The 13,989-nt window shown below is 33.2% G+C and overlaps 1 protein-coding gene across 2 annotated transcripts in view; it reads right to left on the bottom strand.

Moving 5' to 3' along the window:
• Positions 1-13,989, bottom strand: part of SEMA3E (semaphorin 3E) — a 247,692-nt gene that overhangs the window by 48,123 nt on the left and 185,580 nt on the right. For both annotated transcript variants that reach the window (XM_033088911.1, XM_033088912.1), the window contains one exon: positions 5,954-6,047. In XM_033088911.1, the coding sequence (XP_032944802.1) occupies positions 5,954-6,047 (94 nt within the window). The remainder of the gene's footprint in view (positions 1-5,953; positions 6,048-13,989) is intronic.

The following is a 13,989-nucleotide window of genomic DNA, read 5'->3' as shown; positions in this document are numbered from 1 at the left end:
TGCACTTGTGTCTGGCATACAGAAAACACTCGCCAAACATTGATTGAATCAATGAATGGCACAATGGGTTAATAAATGAATATATCTGAAACTTTTAGATGTTTAAATTAAAAAAAAATAAAGCTATGAAATGCAACAACAAAAACTCAGGATAAGATTCTGATTTTTTCAAAACTGTTCCAGGAAGAAATATCAAAAGAAATAAAAAATAAAACTATTATATAAATTAATAAAGTTCTTTGAAATTTGGCTCTTTAAGAAACCTTGTTATTTAATCATTTTAATTCATGAACTTGGGGGCTCTGTTTTCTTCTAGTATTTCTTCCCAATAGTGTTAATCCTGAAAGACTGTGTCAACAGTGAGCTGCTGATATGAAAGAAAATATAATAAGATAATCATTTGACTCAGCAATATACAAAAAAATCCATTGTAAATAATTCCAAGTTAAAATGCATAATTAAAATATTTTTCTACATCACTCCTTTTTTACAATACAAACTCTTATTGAAGTTTTACTTAAAAGTATTGCAGTGCCTTAATATTATATGGAACTTACCATAGGCTTTATTCATAGATTTTATATTAATCAATTGGAGTTTTTAGTCACTATGTTGGAAACATAGATCTTAATTGTTTAGTGAGAAAAATTTAAAGTGGTTTTCCATACCTTTCTTATCTTAAGTTTCACTTAAGAATTTCTCCTCTTTATGCCATAAATATCTCCAAATCTAATGTGAAATACATTTGCCTCATGGAAAGCACATGGCTATAGACTGATTTAACTGTCTCATTTCATAACGGAACTGTATACTTTTGTTAGAAAATTATTCTACTTTAGATGCACTATTTTGCAGAACAACTCTGACACGGATAACTGCAAACAGAAGCGTACTTGGGAGGATGCAGATGGATAAAAATTATCTGTAAAGTTCAACATCCCAATTCACACTCATACTCTGCTTTGAATGCTGAAAGAAACTGGAAAGAACTGGGTTTTTTATTTATTTATTTATTTATTTATTTTTATTATGTACTTGTTGTTTGGGCTTTTTGCTTGTTTTTGTTTTGGGAGATATCCAGCACTAGTTATCAATGTTAAGAAGGTGGGTTCTGAAGCATGAAGATAAAAGAAAAAATGTGTTCTGAACCTGTTCATTTGCATCTGCTGGGATGCTGGGAACCAAGTTTTCTTGGTGGCAAACCAGTGACATAGATACTGGCATGTTCAAACCAGTTTCCTAAGGTAGAGAAGGTCAATGGGGAAATGAAAAGTAGACTTTTTTTCTTCTATCTTTTTTGTTTGTTTTGTTTTGTTTTGTTTTGTTTTGAGGAAACCATAAGCAAAGTATTCAAATAGCTCTTTAGAAACTAGCAGTTACGGTCAGAAGCAACAGTTAGCATGTGGATAACTGGCATTCTGCCCAATATGAGAGAGAGAGAGCAGTAGTCTTGAATAAGAAATTACAGATATTCTTTAGGGACAGAAACGTGGTAAGGAATAACTTTAAGTTTCTATACAGTTGGGATGAATTCAAGAAATGATCCAGCACATTAACTTATTACATTTATAGAGGCTGCAATTATAGAGATGTATATTTTACCTTCACTTAGATCTTTTCATTTATTTTTCTAATATTATTAAGTCCTATTTTGTGTGAGAACTATTCATTTATAACTCTGCCCTGAATATACACGTAGTTAGTTAAAAAGAAACATTTATTTATTTTTTTTTTTAATTTTAATGTTAGGATCTTGAAATAATCACTTAAAATTTCCCTGCATGTATTCTGACTCCCTTTCATTCAATCAACACTGACCTTTAATTCACAGAATTTATAATGAGGAGATATATTCACAAAGGTCTCATTATTATGAATAAAAGTACAGGAAGGAAACTTCAGGGGCTGTAAAGTTCTATAGATTTATTTGCTGAAATATGTAATATAGGACCAAAAAAGTATAAAAAGAAAATTTCAGCGATTGTAGAATATCGTATTTGTAGTTATTTGTTGAAATAAATTTTAGTAAGTCTTTAACTTGAGAAGTATTCTAAAAATATCCCAATAAAAAAGCTCCCACTTTCAAAGCAAAGTGTGAAAAAGTACATTACAGATTAGAGTGGTTTTCCCTTAAACACTGGTAATATGTAACATGAATGTTAGCACACCTTTGGCACTTCAGGTATTCTAGGTATTAAATTATACCTGGAACTGACAATATAAATCTGGGTCAGAGTGAAACATTTTAAAAAATGGCAATAGAATTGAGAGGGCAAATTATAAGGGAAACCTTGATATTACTGGAGGTGTTATCAACTTAATAAGGAGAATATTTCAATAATACATCAGACATAACTGATGAAAAAGTGTCCGCTATTATTTTTCCTTCCTGGACAAAATGACATATAACTTGCAGAATATGTTTCCTGAATTTTTATTTTGCCAGTCACCAAACCCACTAATTTAGTGGCAAGATAAGAACTAAGTATCTTTGGATGACTTGAAAGTGATAGGCAAATAATCCAGTAATTCATTTTACTAAATAATTCATTGTTTCAATAAACGTTTTAAATGAGGTTGTAGTGTCTTGCATACTTAAGGCCACTTTAAATATAATATTGGTAATCACAGCAGGGGGAAAAGTGGCTAAACATGCAGAAATATTATACCTGAGATATGAACTTACATGTCCCCCAAATAAATTATGTTATTAACAAATGACATTAGAAGAGTACGAGTAATTAATAGATAATTTCATTTTGATTGGTTTCTGAACATACAGAACACAGTTCAATAAGGAGCATGCTTTACTCCTTGAGTTCTGTCTCACATAGTCTCATTATGTTATTAACATTTCATTTCTAAATTAAATTATAAATTTAATCAAAATGTAAGTCATTAACTTGTCTTTCACCTAGCAAATGATCCTCATTCTTTATTCAATTTTTCAGTAAGCTTTACTCCATGGCAACTGAATTTAAAGTTACTGAGATGAAAATTCTATCTAAAGTTAAGAAATTATAAGAAATTCTCTGATTTGCAAGCAATCCCATTTTTTTTTCTTTGGGAGCCTTGTTAGTTTTATGATTTTTGTTACAAATTCAAGTTTTTTTATCATGAAAGTGCATCTTCATGTAAACAGGCATTAAACGTTAAGAGTGACCTATAATTAACAAAGAAACAAAGAAGGAGCATTGGTCTAAAGACTTTGGCTGGTGACCCCACAATGCAATCCATACTGTATTGATGATGTATTATAGAATTTTACACTTGAAACCTATCTAATTTTACCAACCAATGTCACCCCAATAAATTTAATAAAGATAAAAAAAGAAAGGATTAAATGAGAGAATCTAAGAAAATAATTAATTACTTAATTAATTAATTGAGATAGTCTTTTTTTTTTTTTTTTGCTGGAATCTTGTCCTAACCCATCAGCAGAAAACGTGTGTGGTCATAAAATACCACATTAATGCATTCTTTCCCTGTCAGAGTAAGCTACATTGAGGTTGCCAAATTCCAACACAGGTAGCTCCATTTTTCCAGCCCAAATTCCTGCTGCTTTTTCAATTGGATAAATTATTTCCACTTCCTCTCTTTTAAAGAGTTGCTGGCTCACATAGGTTATCAGGTTTCCATCCCGGTGGCTGCAACATTTCCATAGTGAGTGAACGATCTCTCAAAGGTACTTTGGGATGAAAGCTAGTGAATACATGTGAAGAATTATATTTTTATTTCTTTTCTTTGGAGGGATTATTCTATAACTTTTGTGTTTAGCTTGGAGGGCCCTTATGATTTGATTTCTCTTATGAATAAGTGAAACAGCCACCCAGATGGCAAGCACTTCACATTTCAGCAGAGTGTAATTCGATTTGGAAGTTCAATGAAACTCACTTGGAAATGTCCCTCCAGTAATCTTTCCCTCCTTAAAAAATTCAGTTTCAAATTTCTGGTTTCATGCATAAACAAGCTCCAGGGAGTCTGAGTGGTGAGTGGCAGGGTGGCAAACAACATTACTTTTAAAATTTAAATGAAATGTTAAAAATAAATGATACTCAAATCTTCTTAGGATTTCACCAAAGAAGTTGCATTTACTGTGTAATTTTTGACTTTCAATACCATTTGTTATAATTTTATGAATAATATCCCAAAATTTATTTTGGTCATTCACTTATTTAGGAACCTTAGTGAATATTCCATTCAGTCAATATTTTATAGAAGGCCTTTTCTGTATAATAAAAGAAAGGTGATAAGAAAATCTTTTTCATCCAGATATATTCAAATCCTAAATATATGCAGTTTAAAAAATCACAAAAAACGTTAGGAAAAAATTGTATGAGTCTATCAAATGCATGTATATTAATACATATGATGACAACCTACTAGGAATTTCTAATATTTATGAATCTGACATTCACCAAAAGTGTCATTACTAAGAGTTTGGTTCCTACTAAGCCGAAATTGACTAAGAAACACTATTCCTATATTTAAAATCTCCCTCAGATTCTGTTTACACACATACCACACACACACACACACACACACACACACACACACACACACACAAGCTTTACCTATTTGGACCTGAGTACCAGGAGCAGGATGGGGGAGTGTGGGGAGTGATATGCAAAGTCCATCAAAACCAACTGTCTGGCATAAGCTCAGTGAACACACAGCCTCTAGAATACACAGGAATGTCTATACCAACTCTAAATTAAGCATGAGATATTGTGATTAATCATCAGGGGAAGTTTTCAGTTTTAACCATTTATTTAAAATAGTAAGTCTCTACATGTTTTTCACACATGTTCATTTTCTGTGGACAGCATGAAACTAATATTAGCATATAGTCAGTGTTGCAAATATCATCACAGAAGCGTGTACATCGTACCACACCTGTAACAAAACCTCTCAACGCTGAGAAAACAGAACGATTCCTAACAGCAACTATGTTAGGTGTCCAGGATCACTCTCTTCAATCTTATCCTTGGTAAGTCATCCATCTGTCTGTACCATCACAGTGCTGGAATACTTTAACAATTGTGCCATTTTCAACCCCAAATAATATAAAAGAGAAAGGAGAGTCTTTTGCTGTGGCTTAAGTAAAATTCTCATGTACGTCATCTAATTAAATTGAATCAAACTGAAATTTAGATCAGACATGACAAGCTTATTCTACTCTTCCAATGTGGACATTTAATGGTGATTTGAGCTGGTGACCTCTATAGTTTACACTCTGTATTAACAGGAATTTGGATACCGTGTTTCTCCGAAAATAAGTCCTAACCGGAAAATAAAAGCCCTGGCATGATTTTTCAGGATGCTCATAATATAAAATAAGCCCTAACGCATCTTTTGGAGCAAAATTTAATATAAGACTCAGTCTTATTTTCCTGGAAATACGGTAGGGCTTATTTTATATTACGAGCATCCTGAAAAATCATGCCAGGGCTTTTATTTTCCGGTTAGGACTTATTTTCAGAGAAACACGGTAATAACTTTGAAGTTCTCAATTAGGATGGTTTTCTGTTGTATTACAATGATACAGCAAAAGATCACTGAAAGAATATTAAGTTCCCCTAAAATCATAGAATAACTAAAACAAAGAATTAACATATGCTAAAATGGCTTAGTTTCTCCAGAGGAATTTTTATAAAATATTCACATAACTGCATTTTGTGAACAATAAATGGCACAATACAAAAAAGGTCTTATTTCAGGTATTAAATGACAATTTGCGTTTTCAGAATGAGACATGCATACTTCATAGCAGTTGCATTTGTTTTAGAGTCAAATTGATTCAAGTTAGCATGGTTGAAATGTAATATCATTGTTCCCAGCATAAATCAAAAGATATGACGAGGCAAGATATATAAAGAAATACTAAAAGAATGTAACTGAGGTTTCAAAATCATTATGACTACCACCTGATGTCTGAGGCAGCAATAATTACCAATTAAAGTGGAGATGAAGGAGGAGCTGGGATCAAAAGGACACCTGCCCCTTCCTCTCTCAGATCTGTGCGATTCCAGGTGAAACAGGGGATCCTTGAAAAAAAACCAAAAATACCATTATGAACGTACCAACTTTAATAAAAATTGCTCAAATAAATATATTAACCTTAATTATTTAAAACAGGTATTGTAAATAGGTCACCGGAGAGTAACATCACATTTTTAGGAATAAACTGGGTTTTATGAAAAAAATACATGGGTTTTGCAGGCTCATATGGGTTTTCTCACTCCTCCCAAAAAGTATGCAAGTGATAAAATGAATGAAGTTAGCAGTTTTCATCACTTGTTCGGACAGTATTTGTTATTCTGAGATGTGTTAGTTAAATATTCCAAAGGAATTAAAATATACTGAAAAAAGGAATGTAAAAAGGAGATTTAATGATAAACACAGAAGTGGGCTTTCATTCCATAGGACCATTATTGATTGTTTGAACAGTATGCAACAGAAAATGATAAAATTTTCCATCGATAATCAGAAATATTTATTTCCAATCATTTTTATTCTTCATCACATATTCTCTGTATAGACAACTAATATTTAATAATTCAGAGATGATTACTGCATAAATAATTACTTGACTATATATATATGTATAAATAATGTCACATTCTGAGCAATATTTCAGTCTGGCTTTACACAAATGAGATATTGAAAATTCATATTTCCATGAAAAACTACTACTTTATTGGTTCCTCCTGCAAGCACATAACCACAGAAATTTTCTCAGCATGTTCTCAGATTTCAAAATTCTCATTAACCAATATTTTTATAATTAACCTCCATTAAATATGCTATAAATGGTTGGGATAAAGAAAATTAGCTTGGAAAAGTGACAATAAAAATCAATATGGAAAATTTGGTAGAAAAAAACTACAGATGACCCTTGAACAACACAGGGGCCAGGGGAGCCTACCACCGTGTAGCCGAAATTCGTGGAGAGCTATAGTCAGCCTTCTGTATTCGTGAATTCCCAGACACAGATTGAAAATTCAGTGGACCCTTGTGTTTTTTTTTTTTTTTAATCTCATATAAGTGGGCTTATGCATTTCAAACCCGTTTTGTTCAAGGGTCAACTGTACTTTGCAATAGAATATTGCTGATCCTGCTCACTGGGGTATATATGACTAGACTTGCCCATCTGTGAATCATGAACCTATAAGCAATTATAGTCCCTAGTAACCTTTGGGAATAGCATGCACTTCTCTTGAACTTGATCATGACTTTCCTGGTCACTCCTATTACTCCACTTTATCTTCTCTCCTTATGTTGCCATTCTTACTTAACACACTTTCCTCTTTCTCTCTATAATAACCTAAAATCACCATTTTGATTCCGCCTTTCCAAAACCTTTCTGGTAAATGCAGAGCTCATGTGATCCCTATGACCCCCGGAGTCTTATCCTTGGAATTGAACCATAATCTATAGAACAAATGTGTCCTCCTGACCCAGAGTGTGACAAAACTGATATATGAGGACAAAAAAAAAGTTACCTATTTAGACACTTTACACAGATTAGTATAAAGAATGCCAGTAAACCATTTGAGACATTTTTGTGTTCACTTCCCATAGATTAAAAATTTGCAATGACACGGCAAGAAAACGTTTGTTCAAATGAGTTAGAATTATTGGTCCACCCAGTTAATACCTATGCTAAAGGGGTTTCAAGTAAATTTGTGAAACAATTCCACAGCATTATATGGAGGAGGAAGTGATCAAGTCTATGAATATCATACCTGTTTGTCCCTTTAGTCACTGCCACTTCACAAAATACTTGGGAAAACAGGTAGGGTATACATATTATGTATGTCTGAATACAATCAAATGTCTAAATGCTCGGTCATAGCTATTGAAGAGATATACTGAACTGCTTTTTTTTTTTTGGCAGGGTGAGGGGGGTTTTACTTTATACTGTATGATATTATACTGTTTCAATTTTCCTTTTCTTCTAATTTTTAGTTTTTATTTTTTTAAATTGAGATATAATTGACATATAGCATTAGTTTTAGTTGTAAAACATCATGATTCAATATTTGCATATATTGTAAAATAATCCCAGCAATAAGCCTAGTTAACATCCATCACCATAGATAGAAACAAAACATTTTTTTCTTTTTTTATTATTATCTTTTATTAAATTTATTGGGGTAACAATGGTTAGTAAAATTACATATGTTTCAAGTGTACAATTTTATAATACATCGTCTTATATCACATTGTGACAAGAACTTTTAAGATCTATTCTCAGTAGAACTTCCTTAAATCATGATTTTCTATACCTTCAAAATTCTGTAATAATCAACTTTGTATGTCTATTGACTGATGAAGTTGATTTCTCTAATGGATATAACTAGACACCTTAAACACTAAAATTGAAACTGCAAGAGAAAAATAAGTATATTGCTTATTTATTCAAGTACAATACACTCTTTAAATTTAAACTGTCAAGTGAGTAAAACTGATAGAAAATGCAAACTGTCAGAATTCAGAGATCAAGAGAATCCCAGATTTTGAAGAACTGCAGAAGTCACAATGTCTTAGAAAAGTCACAGGTTTTTATAAATATAAATCATAATCTAGGCTCCTGAGGCTATTGTTGATTTGTGGATTTCAGCATGTGTCTAAGGTATCCAGTATCTGACGTAGCAGTGTATTCAACTTTCAAGGGGAGACTTAATCAATAGTAAACTATATTCACAGAGCCTATAACTCTAACAGTTTGAAACCAATTAGGTGGAACCCAGAATCATCCTGGAATTTTTAGTTATGTATGAGACACAATTCTGTGTAATACGTAAATATGTTTGAGTTTGTAAAAGGACGTTCTCTTTTATGAAACCTCAAGTTTGACAGTGAGAATACATAAGCATTGAATACTGAATACTTGTATATATCCTCAGAGATCTATGCCTTAGGTCCAAACTTAGATATACCTTGACTGAACCCTTCCTATCCTTTTCCAGAAGACTTCAAATATCTATCTCTCATTTATTTGATTAATGGCTAAAGCTACCTCAACAAAGTCATTTAAAATAAAGAACAAATTAGACATTTTTGCCTGATTTTTACGTCACTATTAAAAAAACGTATTTTGCAATAGATTAAAGGATAAACAGATATCCATGTTAATTTTTAAAAAGCCCGTGCTTTCAATGTGTGTGTATATATATATATATATACACATATATATATATATATGTATATATATTACCACGATGTACACTTTAAATATCTCATAATTTTATTTGTCAATTATACCTCAGTAATGCTGAAAAGTACATGTGTTCTGCATTTTCTAATTTTTCAGCCCACTAATAATTAAAAAAGAGGCAAACTGTTGGAATATCCCTGCTTTACATAAGCACCATTATTTTTCTGTACAAAGAGAAAAAGGTCCAGATCTTTAGAGGATACAATCATCTCACCCATACATAACACTTGGTTAATAATACTTCGGGAGTTAAATAATACAAAAATGGCAGACAATGTCAAATTAGTGGAGTGTGATATATCTTAAATTTGAAGACTACTGCAATGTGAATTTTAAAGACTACAATATTTTAACAAAATAATAAGGAGTTGCTTTAAACTTCTGTCAATTGTATAAATCCTCTGTCTTATCACTTTGCATAGATCGTCGGTGACACTGTCTCCAAACGTGGCTGATTGTTAGATGAATATTTTAAGTACTAAATTAAGATGCTGTTACCTAGCACAGAAAGGTAACAACATTTCTTTTTATTAATCAGAACATATCTTTCTGCAGGAGTATAATATAGGTGCTATCAATATTCTTTATTTGAATCATTGTATGCCTTAAAAAAGTAATATTGTGTCCCTGCTTTTTACTTTATTTTTGAATTACTAAATTAAGTGAAGTTGTAACAAAAATGTTGTTCAGTTTTTGCTTTTGTTTTAAACAAAGGCTATTATGCTGTTATTACTAAAATAACATTTGATAGTAAAAAAATAGTAAAGGGTTGGCATTTTCCATATAAGTGACTGGAGAGTCTGTCTACAACCATATGCAACTTTGTTATTATTTGGAGCCCAGTCTTCTTTGTTGATTCAAGTAATAGCTTCATCACAAATGTTGCCTGTAACAAATGAATGAGTGGCCTCAATAAATTTCATCTAAGCACATTTTGTGCAATAATAACCTGAAACCATATTTATATGACACCTCAGAGCAGGTAAAAGAAAGAGGCCAATGCCAGCATAAGTAAGAACATGAAATTAACTTTCACTTATTAAATCAATACTTTAAGACATTGTTAAAAATAATCTGTCTGTGGTTAAGGCTAATTAAACCTAGAAAAGTTTTGCCTCTTTTATAGATAGAGATATTAGAGATAATATGAAAACTAAAACCGTATTTCTGGCCCAGGTTTATTGCTCCTCCTAACCTTTCTACCATGCCTTCTGAAATCTTTACTTCACGGTATGTAAATCCTCAGGACTACACTCAATTTGCAACATGCTTCAACACTTCTTTGCCTTAACTGAGTCAGAGCTCCCATACTAGTGAAAATCATAGACCCTCAAAAACTGCCCCGTCCTAATCCCCGGAATCTCTGAATATCTTCCTTTATCATGTCAAAAAGACTTTGAAGATGTGATTAAGTGCCTCCAGATGGCAAGAATATTTTGAATTATCCAGGTGGGCCCAGTGACATCAGCCTTTAAAAATGTCAAAGAAGAAGAATGTGATGATGATAGCAGAGAATCAACTCAAGTGATTGAGGCCTAGTGAGGCCTAGGAACACTAGGCCTGCCATTCAATGCTGGCTTTGAAGATGGAGTAATGAGGCCATGAGCCAAGAAATGCGGGTGGTCTCTGAGAAGCTGGAAAAGCCAAGGTAGTAGATTCTCCCCCTCGATCTTCCAGAAGGAAGCAATCCTGTCCACACCTTGATTTTAGCCCGGTGAGAATCATTTCTGACTTCTCACCTACAGACCTATGAGATACAACTTTTGTGTTGTTTTATGCCATTAAATTATTGTGAATTTGTTATAACAGCCATAGAAAAGTAATACTCATATAACTCCTATGAGGATACTGCTTCCTGCCTGAGTCCTTGTAAATGATGGCTCCCTTTTCGCCCACACTCTACATTCTGCAAGGAAATACTAACATAACTCAGGCTCCCCCATCCACATTCCAAACTACTATACCATCAACCATTCTTTTCAAGACTCCTGCCATCCACCTGTGCAATCAATTTGTTGCTGGCACCTACTGACGTCATATCAGTCATCCACCTTCACAGGCTGCTTCTACCCTTTGAAGGATTATATCCATGTGCCCATTCCACAATCTCACCTCGTGGTTCCTATCTCCTCCCCCGTTAGGCCCTGAAGTGGGCATGAACTTCAGGGCCAGTACATTACAGCCACAAGACCTAGACCATGCCATAGACTGCAACTGCTCAAAGGTGGAATGATGAGCTTGAGTGTTCTGTTGATTCCCCACAGCCTTCCAGCTCCTCTCCATGATTATTTGTAACACGATATATATTTTTTGACCTGATACAAACCTCTAGAGTTGGGACCCTTTTATTTTTTTCAAAATACAAAAGTCCCTTCTCTCTTCTCCCCCTTAGTCAGCCCTCCATTCCTTTGTCCCATATTCTCTCATCCAGGTGTCTGTCATCCCCATTCTAAAACCTCAGATACTGATAACTGCTCGAGAAAAACCATTCAAAAACATAAAACAGTCATTAACAATCTGCCCTCAAAAATGCCAAAAAATGTATATGTTTCTTCGGTTATGTCCTTTTATAATTCTTTTGAGCAGCTATTTACTCAAGCACCCTAACTTATCACCTCTCTCAACACTCAGAAGACAACCTCACGCCTTATGTTTGATCAAGAAAATAGGTTTACATCATTTATCTAGTTATTTTTGAAAATCAACGTTTTTCCTATTTGTCAGGGCCTGACCTTGGAACGGGAAACACAGTTGTAAACAGAGTGTAGCTCCAAACCTCAGCACTCTACAGTTTTCATAAAGTGACTCCAAATAAGTCTTTTCTTTCCTTTTTCTTAACTATTTGTTTTTTTAGCAATATTCAACATTATTTCCTGCTCCCTAGCACTTATTTGATTCACTCCTTTACCATTTATCTCCTTAATTTTAACACCAGCCTCCTGAGCAGTCTCCCTGGCCCTCAGCCATTAATTCTCTATACTGCTGCCAAAGATTTCTTTCTGAAACATGAATTTCCTCTTACCATTTCCCTGCTTCAGATCTCTCAGTGGTTTCCCATAGCCTCCACAGAACGGTCTAAACTCCTTAGAATTTTATATAAAAGACTTCTTTATCTCTAAAATGCTGCTCTTCCGGTCTGGGTACCAGCCATTCTGAACAACTTGCAGGTTTCTGAATATCACTCACTTGGACTCATCCATATGTTTAGAATAATGCCCATATAAAACTAAAAATTCATCACAGACTTTCTCAACTCCAGGAGTCCTGATCTGACTCTTTTGTCTGACCTAGTGTGGATTCCTACCCCCTTCTGTGTCCTCCCAGAGATTATAAGAGTCCCTCTTTTATGTCATTTGTTTCTGTGTATTATAATTGTCTGTTTGATTTTCTTCCCTACTGGTTTGTGGGGTTTCCTTGAGGAAATTGCCCATGTGACATTTATCTTTGATCGCCTGTATCAAATAAAATACCTGGCACAGAAATGCACAACTGTTTATGTTTGAATAAATATTACGTTTCCAGAAACAAATTGTTTTCTTATCTCCTTTCTTGCCTGGTCCTTGCCTATTTTCTTATAGATCCAAAACAACTCACAAAACATAGCTGTGGACAGGTGTTTTGATTTGAACTAAACAATGTGTACAAATTATTGCTATGCTCTGTCGGGCATGCTTCCCTGGGGCTGCCTATAGAACAACATCATCGTTCTCTTTTTTTCTATATTTTGATTGCCATCGCCTTTAATGAAACTGATGACATTGCTACAACGACTAAAGGAAGGACAGATATGTCCTTAATTTCCCCAGTTATTCAATGAAGATAATGTATTTTGTATATACTTTTCTAATTTCTGATGGAATCTTGCCAGGATTAATATATTAAAGTTTAGGATGAATATTACATAATTTAATATCTCATGACACATTATTAAAAATTATATCTTGTTTTATTAAAAATAAAATATAGGAGAATTAAAAAGACATTTTTTTAATCTCCCAAGACCGTATTTACGACATTATTTCATTTAAAGTAATATGGAGATATGACGTGGAGGTACACACATTTTTAGTTAAGGCTTCTCTTTTCCCACGACTGATTTTTTTTTTTTTCCATGAGCAAAAGTATTTTCTTGATACTGTGGTGTACAAAAATGAAACTTCAATACAGAATTGAGAGTAAAGACTGAGTTCTTAATTTTTTTTCAAACAACTAACTTGATAGAAGTTTTTAATAATTTAATTGATTTCCCCCATTATTTTAGAGCAGAAGCTTTCTTTACCTTGTTAAGTTACATATGACAGAAGATATACTGATCTAATTCATTTTAATGGCTCAAGACTCAATATATTATTTTTGAACTTTATACAACTGAGATGTGGAAATTCTTAAAAAGAAATAAAAAGAAAGAACATTTACCATAAAGTGAACAGCACTGATATTATGATGGAAAGCAGTCAAATTCCAAACTTTTATTGCTTTATTTTGCATTGCTCAAGTTGACTGCCAAATTATCTACAAATTCAAGAATGAAGTTTTGCACATTATTTGCAAGTTCATTGTGATCTTAAATGCAGTGTTTAATTTAGTGCACAATCCAATAAAATAGTACAAATGGAGCAATATAATTTTCTTTCGTGAAGTAGAATTCAACAACCAAACCAACCAGAAAACTTAAGGCATGATGACATGGTCAGTGACCCCAAAGCAATCAAGTTTATGGTTCAATTAATGTGTAATGTTGGTGTTTGATCCTGTTGAGAATGTTG

Source organism: Rhinolophus ferrumequinum, chromosome 20, assembly GCF_004115265.2.
Source record: "Rhinolophus ferrumequinum isolate MPI-CBG mRhiFer1 chromosome 20, mRhiFer1_v1.p, whole genome shotgun sequence".
In the NCBI taxonomy this organism is placed as follows: Eukaryota; Metazoa; Chordata; class Mammalia; order Chiroptera; family Rhinolophidae; genus Rhinolophus; species Rhinolophus ferrumequinum.
This window is presented reverse-complemented; position numbering and strand designations above follow the sequence as displayed.